Genomic DNA, 21,938 nt, shown 5'->3' with positions numbered 1-21,938 from the left:
AAACGGTGATAAGAATGAACTAAAATGAACGAGGTAAAATAAGTCTATGAAACAGGAATGGCATTTTGTTTTTCAGCTGGACTTTGGTTCAGTGTCCTAGGTAGTGTCTAGTGTGCAAACAGATTTTTTTTACTTCCTTTCCCTGTCTGGTTTCTGTAAGTCCCCAGGGCAAACCACTGCAGTGTTGGCACTTGTTTGTATAAACATCCTTGTGTTCTCAGGGGCTTGTGACTGGGGAATTTTTTGAGCTGAAACTTGAGGTTAAATATTTAAATAATAAACATTTCCAAGCATGTATCAACTATTCCTGGACAGAAAACAGAATTAGTCGTCTAAATGGACTTTGTCCACAATTGAGTAATGAAACCAAGATGTCATTTTGTTTTGCGGCATTAAAATCATTATTTCCTGCTTATCATGCCACAGTGGCAATAGATGCTTATTGTATATAAAGGAAGTGGAATGGTTCTCTCACCTTCAGGCTTGGGAATTGGAATCCTTCCTTCATTCTGAACGAAATTGAATAACCTCAAAATGCCATCATAAGCAGTTGTAAAATTTACATAAAATTAAAAATATAAATTTTTAAATCAAATGAAAAAATGTGAAATTGTGCAGTGTAACACATATTACAGTACTGCATTAAATTTATATAAATGATTTTGAAGGCATCATCTGTAGTGATGGCACAGTTTTCTTAACCCCTCTGCCTCACTGTAATACTGCTAATAGTACAGTATTAATACTGTATTATGGTAATGTATGTATGCTAATGTTAGGTTACTTTATGTTACATCAGGTCAGGTATATAAGCTCGCTTGGCAACAAAATTGACAAACCGTGCCCTGGTCGGAACCATATGCCACCATTAAGAGAGACAACTATACTGGGTAACTGCATGTGTCAGAGGGTACGATTTCCCTGGGATGGGCTGGCATCGCAGCCCAGGGGCCCCACACTGCCGGGGAATAGGCTCCAGGCACCTCCGCAACCCGGGATTACATAAGCGTGCAGATAGATGGTTATTTGTGTTTATTGCTTGCATCTGTGTTTAAGCCATTAGATTAAATCCTTAACATTTTTAAGAAGGCGATTCTTATTCTTCTAGATCCTAAGAGTCATTTTTAGTGATGCAAGTTTTCCGGACTGGAAACAAATTATCACAGAGCCAGCATAATGAATATAATCTATTTTATTATTTGCTTGTACAGCTTATTTAGGTACTCTTCGTATTACAAAACTAATAATGTTTTAACAAAGAAGTAAGATCAAACAAAAGACAATTACAGGAAATGTGCATATATAATATCTAATGAGTCATGTCTATGTTTAATATTGTCTCAGATATTTTGCATAATGAAACTGTCTGACTAAATGTAATGCACACTTGAACTGGAACGTTAGATGAAAACCTCAGATAAGGTTTGTCATGTTGTAAAATGTACATTCCCAGCTGGCTTAGTAACAGACCAGCAATCTATTGCAACACTGTTGTAGTTGAAATTTTATCTTCAATATTTGCCATCTGTTTAACCAAGCTGATATCCTGATTTTTACACGGAAATAAGTGTAAAATGAAGTTGGCAATACGTCCGTAGCACAAAAGTACAACATAGCTTTAACCATCTGCCCAATAAATATGAACCACATCCATGTTCTACTTCTAAATCTGCTAAAATTACACAATGTGTAAATTTTTAAAAAAATGAATATTGCCTGTATTTGTCAAGAGCCAGCTGGAAAACCGCCGTAAATATAGACAATCAAATCACAGAACCTCTCCTCGCTGTTGCATAACAACAATAAATGGAACCGTGTGGCTACTTTAAACTATGAAACACACAGCGTACACAAAACCACATTTTTAATGGAACCCAATGACAGGGACATTGCAGAGGAAAGACGTTACTGCATGAGTTCCCTCTCCTAAAATTTCTCTTTTTCTTCTATCTAGACTTCAGAAAATCCCCTTCGGTCTCGGCTCAAAGTCCAATTTGCTGCGATATGTTATCTACATGACTTCCCAGCAGTTGCACTTTGCTGATGGTCTGAGACTTGGTTCTCAGCATGTGATGAGGAGGGCGTTGGTCAGGGACTGATGACTCTGTGTTCGCTCCAGGGGTGCACTGGCGAGAAGCTCACACGCAGCAAGCTCATGATAAAGAGCGTTCAGCACCTCAAGAATGTGCGCCTTCCCTGAAGAACACACGGAAGAACATTAATGATTTTGCCATCAACATCTTGATTTAACTGCAGGTTGTTAGTTTATGATCACAAAGCCGAACACCACATTTTCTTTTCTGAGGTGAGTGATCCTCACCATGTTGTGGGTCACTGCAAGATTCCAATGTGCTTAACAAGATCTTGCCCAGAGATCTTCTCGATACATTCTGGAAAATGCAGAGTGGACAGACATCAGTCTGTATTAGAAATCAAAGTAGATCTATGTCATAACAGTTTGCAGAACATGGAAAACCACTGCAGAGGTGGCTGCCAATCTGGCCAAGATGATTACATCTTCATTGTGCTTAAATCTGTTTGCATTTTTTGAGTGGTCATCACAGCAACAGTTATATGAATGGGCCATTCTGCTCATTGTCCTCAACTGACCAAGTCTCGCAGCTTCTGCAAGAGCTGCAGGACGTCCATGAGCTTCTCCTCCACCAAGGACAGACGCACCCGCTCCGTCTCCAGCATCTGCAGCTCCATGTGCAGCAGCTCCGTCTCCTCAGCCTTCTGCTGGAGCTCCAGCAGTAATGAGTCCTTCATCTTGCCAAAAAGAGAACATTTAACATTAATGAACTGTTATTACTTAGTTTGTTTAATGTTACTTAAAATCAAAGTGACAACCCAAATAACTTAATGGTAAATAGCCAGGGTAAGTATGGTAGCTTAGTGGGTAGCCTGTCTGCCCCCTACCTTTGAATCTCACCTTCAGTGGATATGTGTAGCTTGAAAGTTGTCACAATGTTGTATGGGTCTCCCATGTAAATGTAATGTCTAAAGGCAAATTTAAGTGGCATCTATAAATTACCCTGCACATTACAACCCTGTTCAATGTCTATCCCTGTTCTGTACTGCTATCCCATCCCCCCCCCCCCCTCCCGCTCCCCAACCAGGATCAATGCTTAGAAGATGGCTGAACAGGTATACATCTAAGAATACAAGCAAGTACAGTATATCATATCATCAAGGTTTTTCCTGGGAAATTGGTATTTTCTCCATAAGTCCTTATTTTTTTTCTTCCATATTTAAGTCCTTAAATACACTATCTACTTATTTGAATCTTATTTTTCAGTTTATGAATTCACTTTGTTTCCCATAAAGATTGACTTGGCCAAGCAATGACCCAATAGTACAACTGCAGTATATTTTTTTTCATTAATGCAACACAATAAGTAACAGTTGTGGCCCAGTTTGGCCTACCTGGTCCATATCCATCTCAGCCTAGTTATTGTTATTATTATTTTTCAAAACTTTATTTATCATTGCTTTTTTCCCCATTACAAAATAGATCACAAAATACAAACACACACACACACACACACACACGACAAAAGGGGAGAAAAAAAAAAAAACAAAAACCACAACCTGTGAACAGTCTAGTTTGCTAGCTATTACATATTTATCCTGTGATATATCAGTATTCCAGTGCTCATCTTGTCGCCGAGAACATAAACACAGTCCATTTCTTCAGACCTCGTTCCTCTTGAATTCTTATTTTGTGCGTTAACTGCTCCATGGTATACACTCACCTAAAGGATTATTAGGAACACCATACTAATACGGTGTTTGACCCCCTTTCGCCTTCAGAACTGCCTTAATTCTGGCATTGATTCAACACGGTGCTGAAAGCATTCTTTAGAAATGTTGGCCCATATTGATAGGATAGCATCTTGCAGTTGATGGAGATTTGTGGGATGCACATCCAGGGCATGAAGCTCCCGTTCCACCACATCCCAAAGATGCTCTATTGGGTTGAGATCTGGTGACTGTGGGGGCCATTTTAGTACAGTGAACTCATTGTCATGTTCAAGAAACCAATTTGAAATGATTCGAGCTTTGTGACATGGTGCATTATCCTGCTGGAAGTAGCCATCAGAGGATGGGTACATGGTGGTCATAAAGGGATGGACATGGTCAGAAACAATGCTCAGGTAGGCCGTGGCATTTAAACGATGCCCAATTGGCACTAAGGGGCCTAAAGTGTGCCAAGAAAACATCCCCCACACCATTACACCACCACCACCAGCCTGCACAGTGGTAACAAGGCATGATGGATCCATGTTCTCATTCTGTTTACGCCAAATTCTGACTCTACCATTTGAATGTTTCAACAGAAATCGAGACTCATCAGACCAGGCAACATTTTTCCAGTCTTCAACTGTCCAATTTTGGTGAGCTCGTGCAAATTGTAGCCTCTTTTTCCTATTTGTAGTGGAGATGAGTGGTACCCGGTGGGGTCTTCTGCTGTTGTAGTCCATCCGTCTCAAGGTTGTGCGTGTTGTGGCTTCACAAATGCTTTGCTGCATACCTCAGTTGTAACGAGTGGTTATTTCAGTCAAAGTTGCTCTTCTATCAGCTTGAATCAGTCGGCCCATTCTCCTCTGACCTCTAGCATCAACAAGGCATTTTCGCCCACAGGACTGCCGCATACTGGATGTTTTTCCCTTTGCACACCATTCTTTGTAAACCCTAGAAATGGTTGTGCGTGAAAATCCCAGCAACTGAGCAGATTGTGAAATACTCAGACCGGCCCGTCTGGCACCAATAACCATGCCAATTGCTTAAATCACCTTTCTTTCCCATTCTGACATTCAGTTTGGAGTTCAGGAGATTGTCTTGACCAGGACCACACCCCTAAATGCATTGAAACAACTGCCATGTGATTGGTTGATTAGATAATTGCATTAATGAGAAATTGAACAGGTGTTCCTAATAATCCTTTAGGTGAGTGTATATTCCACTATTTCGAACCATTCGTCTTGTGTTGGTAGGTCTGGCTTATTCCATCTCTTTGTAATACCCTTTATACAGGCTGCTTCAGCCTAGTTATTTTTATTACTGAATAATTATTATTATGTACTGTAATATTTTTCTGACTTACCTATAAAATCAACTTAAGGACAGACTTAGGCAATGGATCCCGTTCGTAACCTGGGGACTGCCTATACGCATGGTGGAGGGGTATCTCTGGTTGTTACAGTTAGCAACAGAAACAGACATCAGCCAGAGACCGCAGTGGAGGGCGGAGGCAGGCAGATTGCTGTTGGAAGCTAGGAGGAGCGGCTGGCCACACGCTGCGGTTTAACTTTGAAGCCCTTCATAACAACTCACTAGGAGGCTTCCCAGCTTGACGTCCCTTCCCAGTGTCATTTAAGGCGAGACAGAACCCCATGATATGTAATGCGAGGGCTGCAAGGCCTTATTTAATGTACCATTAGCATGGCATGACCATACCTTCTAGAATTTGCAGGTTGCCAAGCAACAGTTGTGGTCCAATGGGCATGTTGGCCTACCTGGTCCATGTCCATCTCAGCCTTGCGTGCCAGGGTCTCCTTTATCTCCAGCTGTTTGTTTAGCCGAGTGACCTTCTCCAGGAGCTCCACCATGGCGCTCTGGTTCTCCTCGCTCCTGGTGCCCCCAAAGTGTGACAGTAGCTTCCTGACAGCCTTGTCGTCGCACCTGCGGATTAGAAGCATCAAACACCTAAAATGACAAGCCATGAATTATCCGACGGAGAAGGTCTGAGGGTTATATTGTCAGGTGGACACACTGTGTTGGTGGAGATAGTAGCATGGCCGTGAAGCATAGTCAACAAGCTATACCTCTCGCCGCAGCAGGACAACCTGGTTAAGATCCTCTTCACCTCATCCACCTGCGACTGCTGCTTTCCCGTCCACTTCTCCTCCTCTTCATCAGATGCTGCTTGGCCCTCTACTGAGCGGAAGAGCTGCTCTTCCACTGATGGGCACACAAACACAGCACAGGGGGGTGAATCCAGCAAGCCAATGGCATTGACCCCGCATTTAACATTAGTCGGGGCCATTTCTCCCGCCCCATTATTCCCCCATCTTGAGTTTTGAGTTGCCCATAGCGGTTCTGTCATATCGCGCCCCCAACGCAGCATCCAGGCCAGCTCTGGAGAGGTGCTGACGGGAAGACTTCCCCTGATGTGCCAGCTGCCAACTCACCACTCCATTCCACTCTATTTCCCGCAAAAGTTATTAGGGACACTGGGAGCAAGCTCTTCGACCTTGAAAACCCTGTGGTGGCCCAACTGACAGCAGGTTGAATGGCAGTGGAAGGCCAGATGTCTAACTGACCCAAGGGATCCCAAGCTAGTCTGCGTTTTCTGCACTTCCCAAGCATAAACATTTAGCGTGGCGTCATTGAGACCAAGCAGTAACATACTGTTTTCAGGTGCTGCTTCGGACCGGCCTGTAGGGGAGCGCCGGTCCTGTTGCGTGTTCAGGCAGCACCGCCGACCTGTACCACTGCCACTGCTGAACTCAGGTCCCCCTGCCCTGCTGATGGGGACCTTCACCTTGGACACCTCGGACCTAGAAGAGAGAGACAGGTTCTGAATGACTGAGATCACCATCAAATTGCTGTCTTTGTACAAAGGTGGGTATGATAACTTCCCTGCATTATGAGGAATAATTAATTAATTGCTTGATTTACACACAGTGGTTCTCAATGGGGGCGGGGCGGGGGTTACAGCCCAGCGTGGGGCTTCAGTGAGGACCAAGGGGGGGGGGGGGGGTGCACAATTTATTTGAAAAATATAGTAAAAGGTATGACATTGCTACAGCTATGGCTGGGTGGTAGCCTGTATCTGATTTTTACGATATATTTTTTCACGAGAAGATATGGGTTGCCACAGTGCCGTCATGTATGTTGATATACACTATATGGACACACTAAAACTCATTCAGACCCATTGCCACAGGTTTATAAAATCAAGCAGCTAGTCATGCAGTCAGGTTTACAAACATTTGTGTAGGAATGCGTCGTTCTGATGAGCTCAGCGAGTTCAAGCGTAGTGCTGTCATAGGATGCCACCTTTGCAATAACTCAGTATATCTTCTCTGCTAGATATTCCATTGTCAGCTGTAAGTGGTATTTCTGCAGAGTGAAAGCATTCAGGAAGAACAGAAACTCAGCCAAAGTGTCAGACAGCGTAAAGTAACGGAGTGGGGTTGCCGAGTGCCGAGGCACATAATGCACAAAGATCACTAAAGCTCTGTTGACTAAATAACTACAGTTTCAAACTTCCTCTGGCATTAATCCCAGCACAAAAACTGTGCTCCAAGAGAATTATGGAATGGGCTTCCATGGCCGAGCAGCTGCATGCAAGCCTCACATCACCAAGCGCAATGCCATCAGGTGGAGTGATATAAAGCACGCCGGCACTGGACTCTGGAAATGTGTTCTGTTGAGTGACGAATCCCAGTTTTCTGTCTGGCAGTTTGATGAACGAGTCTGAGTTTGGTGGTTGCCAGGAGAACATTACCTGCCTGCCTGCATTGTGCCAGCTGTAAAGTTTGGTGGAGGAGGGATAACGGTATGAGGTTGTTTTTCAGGGGTTGGGCTGGGCCTCAGTGATGGGAACTCTTAATGCTTCAGCATATCAAAACATTTGACAATTCTATGCTTCCAACTTTGTGGGAACAGTTTGGGGAAGGCCCTTTTCTGTTCCAGCATGACTGTGCCCCAGTTCACAAACAAGGTCTAAAAAGACATGGTTGGGTGAGTTTGGTGTGGAAGAACTTGACCGACCCTCACAGAGCCCTGACCTCAACCCCATCAAACACCTTTGGGATGAACTAGAACGGAGACTGTGAGCCAGACCTTCACGTCCAGCATCAGAGCCTGACCTCACAAATGCTCTTCTGCCTGAATGGGCAAAAATTCCCACAGACAAACTCCAACATCTTGTAGACCAGAAGAGTGGGAGCTGTTCACCTCACAGTGAAGCTGATGGAGGGGAAAGGTGAGGAATCAGACCTTAAAATAAGAGTCTTTTCAGTTAGGTGCATGTTTAATGGAATAGAATAGAATAGAATAGAATAGAATAGAATCTTTATTGTCATTGTAGCAATGAGACATTGTACAACGAAATTAAAGTGCAATTCTCCAGTGCAAAATAAAAACAGTCACTCTGAAAGAGCCTGAACGCTACTTTCTTTTGTACTTTTGTAATGGTGGTCATGCTTCTGATTTTAGAACCATTTGATTTATATTTAGAGAAACGATATCATAACCTGCGTAGGGGGGCCCAAATGTGTTTTCCTGTACACAAGGAGTCTTTGAGAACCACTGACATAAAGGAAAGGCAGATTGGCAAAGGGGTAGGATTTAGAGATCAAGTTTGCAGGGTAATGAGTACAGGGGGATCCATTCTCATGAGCTGTATTTAAGATTAATTACTTCAGCAGAATATCCACCCCGACAAAGGGGGTAAAGGAATAACCTTGTAAGGTGCTTCAGCTGTTTTGATCAAAAGCACCTACTAGTGGTGTCTGCTGAGACTCAGAAGATGGATAATTTGTAAAGCAGAAATGCAAGCAAAGCACAATTTTAGAAGCCTTGCAGGTAGTGAAATAAAGTGGGAATCTGAGCCGATGAGAAGCAGTATTACTTGCGAGTACCGAATGATTTCCTGACGTGTTTTGAAGAGAGCCGAGCAGGCCTAATTGGAGCCAGGCTTCCAGCGTAGACTGTCCTAAATATTTTCATCAGTTTATGAGTGAAGCAGGACGGTATGGAGCCTGGCATGCAGAATGAGGAAAAGCCGTCATCCGTTAAGCCAGAGGAAACTGGGGAGGAGGGAAAGACAGGCGGATCCAGGAACACTTTTGGTGCATCCATTGGTGAGGGGGAGAGGGACTCAAAAGCTGTCGAGCTGAAGGTTCGAATTTTTCCTAGACACCAAAAAACAATGGAAAAACTTGGGCTAAGGAGACATACTAATTGATTCAACATCCTTGAGTTTTTAAATCACCTTAGTCATGGCAGAACTATACGTTTCTGAAATTACAATAGTCTCTACTATTAGTCTCTACGCCTACCTGTTTATTAATTTTGAGTCAGCCCCACGTACTGAAGGAGAACGTGCATTTTATTTTGCGCAGATCAATCATTTTGCACAAATTTTCAAACTTCCCCCGTCGCAGTGAGTTCTGGCATTTGTGTTGGAGGAAATCCGATAGCGGGCCTTAGTGACTCACAGAATAAGTGCTTCCAGATGAAGCCGTCTTTCAGGGAAAAACAGAGGGGGAGAAAAATGTCTTCAGCAAGATGAGTCCAAAAAAAAAAACCTGATCACTTCAGTTTGGGACATTTTAAGTCATTCCATCATGAAAGTTATTTCAGCTCTGGGCGGCATAAAACATGCCATTATAATTAACGCAATTTGTGTGCCGGATATCAACTGTGGAGAAAATGACGGAGGGTCCAATGCAGAGTCATTATTTGGGGCCCCAGTAAAGGTGAACTGTCGCAGAGGTAAGGCATGTTTGAGTTATTGGGTGGAAGCTGGAACTTGGGATTGCGGATGGGGAGGGTGGGGGCTGGTGCCGGGCCCATGACGGCCTACAGTGGCCTGGGAAGGTGCTGGAGACCCATGAGTGAGCGCCCCACATCTGCTGCAAAGGGGGCATTGTGCCAGTCCCACATTGCTATGTCTGGGACCTCCTGTGAAAAACCCTAAGAGTGTGAGTTGTGCTGGGCCTTCACAGGCCAGAGACCCCCATTCCTGTGACTAGTATAGCTGTAATAGATATGCCAGTTACTGGAGCTGGAGTGCACAACATTTACCTTTTCCCAAAGAAGGCATACAAGCCTTTAGAAGGGGTCTCTGTGGGGAAACCCAGGGGAAAGCCTTTAATTCCAAGAGACCGAAATGTCCATAGAAACACTGAGCAGTCATTATAGCTTCTGGAAAAAAATAAATAAATAGACTGTTTGTCAGGTCTGGCCTAACATTATCAGAATTTCACATGTGAGCAGCAAAGGTGCTGGTTGTTTATTGGAGGAGCCCAGAAACGCAGGTCAGGTTCATAAGGCTGTAATGCGGAGGCTGGATCTGCTCCCCAGACAGGGAGACGCGTCCTGAACTGCACGGCGCTCCTGCAAATGGACTGTGAACAAAAGCTCCTGCCAGAGTTAAATGGAAAACCTGAACCGACACCCTGAAATGCCTTCCAAATCTTTGAATGTGAATCTCTTCAGCTTTGTGAGACTTCAGAAGAACGGCAACCATAGGAAGCAATCCGTAACTAAGGTAAATTACTCAGCTTTTGGTCCAAGGTGAGAATTCCTGTGAATTCCTACATAAGGGTTTACAAAATCAACACTGAATAGATGATTAATAATACATTATGATACTTCAGCCGCATGCACCAATACTGCATGGTCTATACACATATTCTTGACTATTCTGTACCCCTACAAGTCAGATCTGAAACTGTAGACCTTTAGAATAATGGCAACCACAAAGGGAATAATCACCAATATTGCCATCTGGTTTGGGTTAGTTGTCCTACCATTATTAATTCTATTTTTCTTTGTTTTAATCTCACGTGCCTTTTCAAACAGAGCCCTATATCACACGCGCCCTGCTTTGATTACAGGAAACTGCAGAAATGAGCCGGTGTCACGCTCCCATGAGAAAGGTAGAGTATATGACCTCAAATACAGAAATTATTCATGCGCTTTACTCCTCTTGTACTTTAGATTTATACTCCTGGTTTTTATTAAGAGCATCAAAGCAAATGGTATATGCACAACTTATGTTAGAAACCTGATCAGGACTTTCAAAACTGGTGCCTTAGAATAAGCTCAAAGAATTTATCCTCATAGGGGTTCACTGTAAAGAACTGGAGAATCACAAGAGACTTGGGAGTTTTCAGTAATATCTACACACCTTAACACACAAAGCAAGCTGCAGTCTGGACACGCTGAAAAGCCTTGCATGAAAGCACAATGCAAAAAGAAAAAGTGGAGTCTACAGAAAAGCTGGGTGCTGTTTAAAGTGCCAGAACCTAGTTCACGAGCAACCAAACCAGGTGAAAAAAGGGCAGAAATCCAGGACAGGAACAGGTAAGCTTTAGTGCCAACAACATTGTGAAATTAATAAAAAACAACAAGCAGACAATGAAATGTTATGTACAGCGGAGGCAAACGTCACTCGGAAGTGAACAATGAATGATCAACGTTAATTATGGTGCATTAGAGACCACGCTGTTTGTATGCCCTGTGAAATCCCTCAAAACGTAAATCCTGCTTTAAACCAGCTGACTTTAATTCCGAAAACTACACATTGTGCAGTCTCTGTAAAGCAGAAACAGATGCCAAACAAAGCATTAAGAAATGCAGAAAGGCACCTGCATATTTATGCAGGGAATGCAGGCCTCCTCAATCTACTCATATAAATGTTTTTCTAAAATAATGCAGGATATTACTTTGACCTTGAGATTTCCTTTGTCCTCCAGGACACTCCTCATAAATCACATCAGTGGTTTGCACAAGTTAGCCGAGTACTGCTCACATCTCCAAGCGGTATAAAGCCAAGCCTGCGTATTTATAACAGGATTTTCTTATCTCCGACATATTTATACAAGGCAGACTAACGCTTTTAAACCAGGGTGGCCCCAACTGTTTGTGGCTGAAGTGAGGACATCAGGCTGTTTCCTGTGTTTATTGCAGTAAGGCTTCGACGCAAGCCCAACCGAGTGGCTAACGATCACTTAGGAAAGGCTACATCATGTTCTGGACGTTCCACTAGCTTAGGGAACGTTTCTTATTAAAGGGAGAAATGTTTACGACTGTCATCGATAAATACACGTTATTCATTCTTGGGTTAAGTAAAAAAGCAAACCGACGGGAGGATTAACGGAGACACGGGTGGTACCTTCATGTGCCGTTTCCTTCTCAGGTTTAATCTTGGCTCAGAACATATGCAGACAGCAATTAATGTGACTAACTGCAGCTTTGCCGGTCTGTTGTTACTAGGAGGTCAGACTCGTAAACATTTTTCAAAGGAAGAATGCGGTTCGCTAGCAGACGTGCCCAGACAAAAAGCAAACATCCAACGAAGGTGCAAAAAAAGGGGACCAAACGCTGGAAATTGACACATATAAGTGGGAAATCTGGTAACTTAAGAGCATATGGCCTTGAAGAGCACGTTTCTGAAGCCACCGGGAGATGAATACATTACCATAGTGCTGATGTGTGCACACTCAGAATATCTGTAAGATGCTGGGGGAGGGGTGTGTTCCCAAACAGCCCATTCAGCTGAGGGATACAAAAACCAAGGAACAGAGGAAAAAAAGGCAAAGGAGAAGGCCGAGACCTGCCTTTAACCTGGCATTCACTGTGCGGCCATTGCTCAGCCTGACTATAATCCAAGCGCATATACTCCCCATGCAATGCTACTCTGTAATGTCCATCAAAGTGTTTTCTTTCTGCTGCCCAAGTCAGACTCTCTCTCTCCTGCCCGCCAAAGTGAACCCAGGAGGGTCTGGAAAAACAGCCTCTTCGTGAGGTGACAAGGACAGATACAGCCAGCTGACCGCCTGTCCCCTTTTCCCAATGGTTTTTTTTTCACCCATCTCTATAAGCTTTTTTTTTTTTTTGTCAATGGCTTCCATTGTCTGCAGCCTTATCCCAGACGTTTCCAAAGGGCCGCAGTAACTGATTTAGATACTTTAGCTTCGCTGGGTCAAGGGAAGCACACAAGGATAAAAAGATACACTCCTCCGACCTCCCCCTTTCTTCACGGTAATGATCCCGAATGTTCATCTCTGCTCCCACCGCCTCCTTTTCGGGAGGCCTCCATGCACTCTCAACCCATTCGCTCTCTTTCATTCCCTGGTCCAAAGTGTGCTGCAGAACCTACGCAAGAACCTTACATGTGACATTGGAACTTGGGAGGCATGGAATTTGGAAGACCGTATCCAGTATATATATTTTTTCTACAAAAGGAAATTGTACCACGATATGAAAACAGCCGGAATGCCTTTGAGACACCGGTATCCAGCAACAACAACAAGTCGCAGGACTTTCTGGGTCGAAGACAAACGGTTGACCATTTCCATCAGCGCACCTTCATTCCCACTGTTATTCTAAAATCCACGAGTGCCATTAACGACTGACTTTTTCCCACACGGCTGATCTATCCCAGATGACCCCTGACCATACCGGAGATAATCCCATAACTGGTGCAAGGAGGTCTTTAGCAGATTTAACAAGAGATTAAAGAGACTCAATTTAAATCCCATGGCTTGTTCTCTACACAATGTAGATGAACCACTAGCTTTTCCCACACTCCACGGACATTGAACGCTAAAAAGCCTTCCCACGTCTTAAAACGTCTTTCAAGTCATAATCGGTGCTCTATGTGATTATAATGATATAATTGTAATAATCAATACTATGATTATAATAATTATTGTATTCTAATAAACAAGTTCATTTGTCGTGTTGAGGGGAACCATAAGATTCAGTTGTTATTGATTACATGCTGAAATACAAGAGGAAGAAACAATTCAAGGGGGGTGGAAAAAGCAGTGGTCTGTGAGGACGATAGAAACACACTAGAGGGAAGTGGTAGAATCAAAGCAGCCGCCTGTAGCTGAAAGCAGCCCCAAGGATTCAGCTTGAGGTCTGTGAGGCCCTCGCTTCCTGGCTGCGGCACAGCCGGTGTCACTCATCACTGACAGGGGCTGTCAGGCGTCTGCTTCTCTCCCAAACAGCTGTGGGCCGGCTGGATTCAATCCAGAGCCTTTTCACCGATCCACAGGGATCTCGCCCCCCCCTGCCGTTTCCAGCACTGACACAGCATGGACATTACCATCCTAGAGGTTCAGGATACGTCGGCGTCAAACATGGTCGATACCAGCCGATATTTAGGCTTTGGCTAATATCTAAAGTTAGCAGAACCATGAGGAACGAGACACAACTACCAGAATAACGGAGATGACTGCACTGGATGATCAGACATTTTCTGTAGTGGAGGATGAGGGATTTTGCTGGCTCCTTCGCCTCGTATTACCACACTGCAGTCTCCCAAGTCTGCCACTTTGCAAAATGTCTCACTGCCTGAATTATAGGACGCGGTTGCTAGTTGCTACATATATTCACAGGATCTTATGAAGTAATGTCACCTGCATCAGTGTCACTGCAGATTTGTGGAGCTCAGATGTTAGCCAGTTATCTGTATTGTTATCAGGTCTGGAAAAATTTGACAAAAATATAGTGGTTATCGGTATTGGTCAAAATTGCCAGATCAGTGCACTATTACATTATCCCCATTATTTAATAGCCTGAACAAAATTATCCAATGCAATAAACAGTCAGTTTCAGCTTTTAACCACAGGTTATTATTCTGACTAAAGAATTTTACATAAAAGAGGTATGCATTACAATACATTCATAAAGCATTATAAACATGGCTATAAATATTTATGAACAGGCATAACACATTATACCCATGTCAATGACGCATTATGAATGCTATATGAAGGTCTCATCTATAATGCACTATAGAAACCTTTATAATGCAGTACAAAGCATCCTTAATGTTTATGCCAACCGTTATAATACATTATACAGGTATCTATAGTACAGATGAGAGCTTCATAAAGCATTTATAATGTACAATACACATGGCTATGTGTTACGGCTTTTGATAAACATTTAAAGCCAAGTTTATAATGCTTTATGAATGCATTATCATGCATACATTTTGAGTTTAGTCATGCAATAGCATAGGGCAACACATAACCACCAGTTAATTACTTTGAAATTCTCTCGTTATTTTGACGTTAAATTACTTAAATTCCATGTCTGTTGTTCTATACACATGTCATATACAGCACAACATTATGCACTTTTTTTAGGAGTCAAGCACACACATTATTATGCGATGGTGGATATCCTTTCAGCCTGGTGGTGCATTCACAGACGGTGAATAAGAGATAGATGAGATGTAATCAATAGATTTCCATTCACAGCGGCCGATCCGTCTCCTTTAATGCTTGAAAATTATATCCTAAATCAAGGATTAATTCTATTTGGCTCTTTGGTTTTTACGAACACATTTCGGCACCAAGCCATATTCAGCGTGGTTGGACGCCGATGATGGCTCAGTGCCAAAATGCATCCATCATTCGATATGCTTCCAATAAATCAAAGACTATACACTTGACATTGCGCTTTTTCTTTATTATTTAAGTCTTTATTTAAGTCACACCTAAACATCCAGCTGAATTGAAGCTCAGTGCGCCTGCTACCCTATAGCCTAGGTGCACTAGTAATCACAGCCTCGCCTACCGCACGCAATTCAGAGAGCCAACAACGCAAAGCTGGCTACACTCAGTGTTTCTGTAAGTTAAACTTGGTTGGAATGCTGCTTTTTCACTGACCCGATCCGCCCACACCCACAATATTTTCTGGCAAGCTGAACCGAACCCACCTGACCCGCGGGTCCAATCACACATCACTACTGCCCAGATAATTGCTGATGTGGAGTTTAGGGAGCGTCCTGCTCTAATATATAAAAACATATTTATGATCGCCCTTATGTGTAATTGCTCTTTGAAATGGCATTCCTTTTCTAAGCTTTTACCTGTTTTATGGTGTTATTGTAATGCAAAGCTACTCTTTGAGATTAAGAATCACAGTGGACTCTCAGTCTCTGACTGAATATTCGAATAGTACACTTTCAGGGGGCAGCCCTAACTTGATCCCTGTAGTGCGGAAAGTTGACAGCCAATGAGTTTCAACCTTGGGTGGCTCCTTCCAAGTTGGTAGAGTCTTCCCACATTACAGGTAGCAGGGCATGCTATCAACCAGATGATGCTAAGAGGAAGAACGTCACTGTTCCTGCTACACAAATGAAAACCATATTTATATTCAACGCATAGAGTATATTCCAGGGGCGTTTCTAGCTATTGAAAAGATCAGAGGCTAAGTCAAGTTTACCTGGGGCTTGACTTTGTTTTATTTTCCCTTTTTCTATGAAAGATTGGAAACTGGGCTAAAATACTGGGGCTATAGGCTTAAAATACTCAGGGCTATAGCCCCGAGTGATCAGACCCAACGACGCCAACGGTATATACTGTATAACAGCCAGGCCAACTTCTCCAATTGATTGAAACACATGCCTTCCCACAAAGTGTGTTCTGCTCCACCAGAACATCTAGCCACAATCACCGCAACCCGGATGACCCTCAAGATACTGTAGGTAATAGGCTTTATGAGTCGAACCATTTTTAAAATGGACCTTTGGTATGACCCAGACCGACAGGCTCTGTCACGGATGACATTTAAACCAAAGGGACCTAGAGCATTCCCTCAAATTTAACAGTCCTGTAAATTGTTTAAATTCCACCCAAGCCTGGTATATAAGCGTTACCAGACTTTAGCTACTTACTTTTATGACAGAGCTATGAGATCTCTGGGGAAAAAAGTGGTTGGATTCTTACTTGTAGGGTACAGGTCATGACAATATCTTTAGTTAATACAAGAAATAGGGATTTATGATGAAACATCATAAAATAAGGCATTAGTTCTATAATTAGTTCTTCATTGCCTTTATTTGCTGAAATAATATACAAGAGAACACCACAACAACAAAACTAACTGTAAACCATCCATCCAATCTAAATATTAGACCTATATATTGCCATTGCAAATTTTGGACTTGCCCATAATGTTTTATAATAACCCAAAGTCAAATCAGAACACATTACAGGCTCTACAAAACCAGTGTTCAACAGAATACATTATTCATTATGAAATGAAGTCCTAGGAATTGCAATTATCAAGATGTCCATGGGGTTCCAATAAATCTGCTGCTTATACTAGTAACAGACAGATTAAGAGACATGAGAATAACTTTGGAGATCAAACGAAAAGTTACTGTGTTCATTGAAAACTGTATGTAGGCCTATAAGACAAGTCATGAGGAACAATCACTTGGGTTGCGATTGGGAGAATGTGTGAAGGAGTGTTGCTAGGATACACCCAGTGAGTGTTTATCTATTATTCATTGAGAAGAGAGAATCCAGGGAAACTACTTGGAGATTGATGGGTACTTTCAGTCTGTTTCAGTCAGTGTTTCCCTGGGTGAATAGAGCTCTCTGCCTATGCGGCAGAGCTATTGTGGTGTGAATGAATTATTCAGCTCTCGGCACATCAATGGCGACCAGGGGAAACTTTCTGGCACTGCCTGTAAAGTTTGAAAATGTGGTGGATTAGTGTTGTTTACCCTTGACACAGGTTGGAGATTGGGTCTACTGCACATGTTACATGATAATAAAGAGTAGGGCAAATTACAAAATGTTGACATTAAATGAATATACCAGTGTTTGTAAATGTACAATGTTAGACACTGGGATAATTATGATTGAGCACTATTACAAAATAATGCTGAATCCAAAATAACTGAATTTCGTTAACAATGCAATATATATCACAAACTTAGCCAACATTCCATCCATAAAAATTATGTAAATACTACTTCATGATTCAGAGACTGATTTGGTAAACATCTCAAGTCACTTGTACACCTGTAAAGCATAAACTGTGATTCTCAAGATTCCCGAGTGGCACTTTAATGTCTTATTTTTGGATCAGTAACCTTGAAGCCTAACTGCGAACAGCTGTGAAAGGTCACCTTAACCCTTCAAACCTCTGCTGGTTCTGCATGCTGTAAATAAAACACAATACTCCTGTAATCACAAGCCCACAGAGGCAGATTTACAAGGTCAGATCCAAGCTGGCAAGAAAGGATTCTCCCTGGCTTAACCTGTCCGGCAAGAATTTATGCAAGTCCCAATTTTCGATAATAAGAAACCTAGAAATGTTATGAGAACAAAATCTATCTGCAACAATTTCTCTTTCCGAGACCCAGTTATGGAAAAGCAGTTTAGGAAGATGAACTGGTGAATATTTTTTAAAAATATAGTTTTTAAAAGTATGTATATCAATGTCCAAACCTCTTAAACAACCTCTCCAAACTGGGCACAGCACATAACCATTATAAAAGCACAATTCCTCAGAAGTATCTGTCTGTGCTCTGCCTTCCCTTGCTTTGCTTGGCTGTAAAATATTCTGCCTAATAAACACAAAAACTCATTTTAATTTCACAGATTTGAACCAGCTGATGCACGTGCAGAGACGTGAGCAGTGCAATGAAATCTTTACACAAAATGCAGGATGCTTCTTGGCTAAATATAGCATAAGACAAACCTTTTACATGTTGAATTGTAAACAATGTGTTAGTCTAAATGTGAGATCTGCAAGTCGACTGCCAAGTAGAACAAAACAAAGATGTAGGCCTATCACACAGATCACACAGGTTCAGTGTACATGCTGTGCAATAGAAAAAATGATGACACAACAATGTTACAATGTTCAGTCTCTTTTTCCATAATACCAAAACCAAAACAAATCCTTAGGCAAAACTGCATAAATACAATGTTATACACTGGTGGTATACTTATAGATCCAGAATTTCTAACATCAAAAGAATTTGTAAATTCTCTAGACTTCCAGTGTAAAATGGACAACAGTCTTTACTGTTAACTGGAAACAGGAATCGTAATCCTCAAAATGCAGGAAAATTTTAGGGAAAAAAATGTTGCTAACTGTGAAAAGCAGAGCGTTGGCTTGTTTGAAAACCACGGGACCAGTTCAGCTCCACGTTCGTTTGCTTCACAGCCAACCAAAACTTTTCAAGCATTTCAATGTGAAAGGCAATCTCAGCTTGACTGCTGTCAGTGGCTGCAGAGTAAGTTACACTTTACTTAGTGTGGATTAGTGGGCAGCACTGTGGCTTCATACCTACAGGGTCAGGGGTCTGATTCTCAGCCTAGCTGTGTGCTAACGTGTGTGGCCTTTTTTTACGGGCACTCAGTTTCCTCCCGCGGTACCACCATGTTTAGTTCAGGTCAATTTGTGTTTCCAAATTGCCTTTAGATGGATGAATACTCCGCTGATGACAAATAACAGATTTTCGAGTCTTTCAAAACTATTTTTGTTCATTTTTGTTAAGTGCTAGAACTGCGATAACGAGCTAAAATATTTGTTTTTGTTACAAAATCCACATTGTGTTTGCACATGCACGAGTGAACGAAAGAGATGAATAACAAACTATCCCATCTGGCACACACCATCTTCCGTCGGAGCAGTTAACCCTTTCCTAATTTCTTACCCATGTTCTTGTGGCTTTAAAAAAAAAAAAAAAAGAAAAGAAAAAAAGAAGAAAAAAAACAGCCCTACCACAAAAGAGTAAGGAATTAATCTTTATACTCTTCAAATCTGCACCTCAATCCACCTAAAATTCTAAGCCTCAAAAAAAGTCCTATAAAAGCCTGAGATGTGGACTAACATCTAACCATTGGAGTATTTGTCATATGCAGATTATCTTATAGCTACAAAAATATGATATGTTTTCTCTAAGGAGTTTAAATAATGACTCTTCCTTATATAAAGTACAGGTATATTTACTATGGATGCACCATCCTGTATGAAATTTGTCATTTGATAAACACGGTCAGATCATGCAAAAAAAGGTTTCAGGTTTTTAAACATATCCCATACAGCCAAAATTTGTAAATATCACCCACCAATTCACTTGAAAAGCTCAGAAAATGTCATGAAATAGAACCCGTCCTCACCCAAAACAAAGCTCAGATCAGCCAAAATGTCAGGCAGACCACATAAAAATGCGGTCAAGGCTTTCTGAACACTTTCAAACTTTATATGTTTTAATTCCTTTTGATATACCAGGAACCCTGCCTAAATTTACGAGTCTGGTGGCGTCATTTTCTTCTGTAATTGGAGTTTAAATATCGTGCTCGCTTTTCAACTTCAATCGTATACTAAGCGAAGCAAGAAGCAACACTTTGAAATTATGTTCACAATGTTACCAGCAAACCAAGGCTTCTGCCTGAACTGTGATCAGGGCGGCCCGTGCGGGTGATCAGCCGTCTAATTACCTGAAGTACAGCAGCTCTGACTCCAGTTGCTGGATGCGACGTTGGAGCAAAGGCACGCGATTGGCCTTGACCTCCAGCTCCTTAACTTTGCCGAGGCTGTTCAGCACTGCCTGCCTGGCATCCTCCACCTTCTTCCTCATCTCCCCTTGCTCCCGTTTCAGCTTTCTGTTGCTGTCCTCCAGGGAGAGCAAGGCCTCCTGCGATCGTTGTAGCTCTTTCTCTAGTTTCTGGTTGAAGAACATGGCCTCCTTGACCTGCTCGTCCCTCGAGCTACGAATCAGCTCAATCTCCCGAAAGAAGTTCTGAAGGCTGAAACCATTGTCTTTCTGAGCCACTGTCACCTTCTGGTGGCTGATAAAGCAGCCTCCATCTGCAGAATGTTTGGTGTGGCTCTTCCAAAGTCCCACCTACCAAGATGTGATGGTATCAACGTCAGTCATGAAATCATGAGCATGGCTGGATTTCTATAAAGACCTTCACAATAAATATCAAGGTGTGTGACAAAGGAGATGGGATGAAGATGCAAGTCAAGAAAATCAAGATCTTCAAAAATTAAATGAATGTCAATCTAAGAGCTTTCATTTACCGCCCCATCAACAAAAAGTAAATGTTCTTTTTAGTGCGACAATATATGCATGCACTTTATTGCTATTGGGACAAAAAATAAATAAATCACACGCACAACACTCTTTTAGAAGAACCGGCAATGCCGATCGGAGCAACACCCACCTGCAGAGCCAAAGCCCGGGCGTCGCTACTCTGCAGCGCCGCCCTCATGTCCTCCACCAGCTCTCTGAGACTCGCGTTTTCATCCTCCAGTTTTGCGATTCTGTCCTCGGCCTCCTCCAATGCCACGATCTCCTCATAGCACTCCCGGGTGCACGATCCCAGTTGCTTGCAGTCGGATGAGTGCCGATCGCGGGTGGGCGAAGAACCCCTGCTGAGTCTGCCCTTTGCGCCGGCCGCCAGCGCCTTCCCCCTGCGCCGCAACGGGCTCCGCAGACGGATCTGAGTCTCTATATGCTCACTTTCCCTGCCCACAAGCAACCTCCCGCTTTCGTACTGACACCCGGCTTTAGTACTGAAATAGCCGCAGAGTTTGGCGTGAAACTGCCTGAAGGTGAACTCATGCGGTATGTTTTCCAAAATCCCAGCGCACTCCTCCAGGTCGCAATCCTTATTCAGCCCCAAAACTTGGCAGAGTATTTTAAAATCTTCGGCGGGGATCTTACCGTCGCCCTGGCTATCCATATGATGGAATATTTCCTGCAGATACTGGTCTAAGCCCGTTGCCAGCACTATAATTTCATTTTCAACGCCTCGATCTAATCCATAGTGATAAGCCAGGGTACTGACGATCCACTGTGTCCGGCGCGCAGGTCGACTGTACGGATCATATGCGTCTGTTTTATCCATAGTTGTTACACTTCAGAAAAGCTCCATTAAGAAACCTAAAAAGCAGCGATGCGTCCAAGCTAAACGCTTAAAGCACCGTTCGGTTTCGATCTCCGTGATCTGCAGCCCATAACGCGCGCATCCTCTCGGTGGGATACGGGAAACTCCCTCAGTTTCTTTGAAATGAGCTTGTGACCAGGGGCGTTCCTGTGAACTGGAGTTTATATGTCGCCCCCCCCCCCCAAAAGTATAGTGCCTAATCAAAAATAAACCTCCACATGTGTGCGATGACGTCCGAAAGGCTGGGCTTCGTCCTGGTCTGCTTTCCATTACCATTGATTTGCTCTGAATATACTGTAAATGTTATTATCGAAGTGCCTTCTAACTTTAAACAACTAAGATATTGGCCTTTGTATTATTCTACAACTTAATAATTGTAAAACAAAGGTATATTTCGTATGGGGGTTGAATGAGTCCAAGTTAAATGTGTCCCCCCGGTTCTTATGCTCCTAGGTATTCCTAAACTTATCT

General features: G+C 42.7%; 1 protein-coding gene across 1 annotated transcript; it reads right to left on the bottom strand.

Annotated features, from left to right (window-relative positions):
- Positions 1–1,174: 1,174 nt before the first annotated feature.
- Positions 1,175–21,611, bottom strand: efcc1 (EF-hand and coiled-coil domain containing 1). The gene is made up of 8 exons (XM_023799544.2): positions 20,742–21,611; positions 20,013–20,419; positions 6,415–6,563; positions 5,829–5,964; positions 5,520–5,685; positions 2,611–2,769; positions 2,321–2,390; positions 1,175–2,196 (listed from the first exon to the last, which is right to left on the bottom strand). Exons 1-8 carry the CDS (start codon positions 21,426–21,428, stop codon positions 2,063–2,065), a joined length of 1,908 nt encoding a protein of 635 aa, XP_023655312.1. The 5' UTR covers positions 21,429–21,611; the 3' UTR covers positions 1,175–2,062.
- Positions 21,612–21,938: the final 327 nt, after the last annotated feature.

The sequence above is a fragment of the Paramormyrops kingsleyae genome, chromosome 8 (assembly GCF_048594095.1).
Source record: "Paramormyrops kingsleyae isolate MSU_618 chromosome 8, PKINGS_0.4, whole genome shotgun sequence".
NCBI classification, from domain to species: domain Eukaryota; kingdom Metazoa; phylum Chordata; class Actinopteri; order Osteoglossiformes; family Mormyridae; genus Paramormyrops; species Paramormyrops kingsleyae.
The sequence above is the reverse complement of the archived record's forward strand: the minus strand, read 5'-3'. Positions and strand labels throughout refer to the sequence as shown.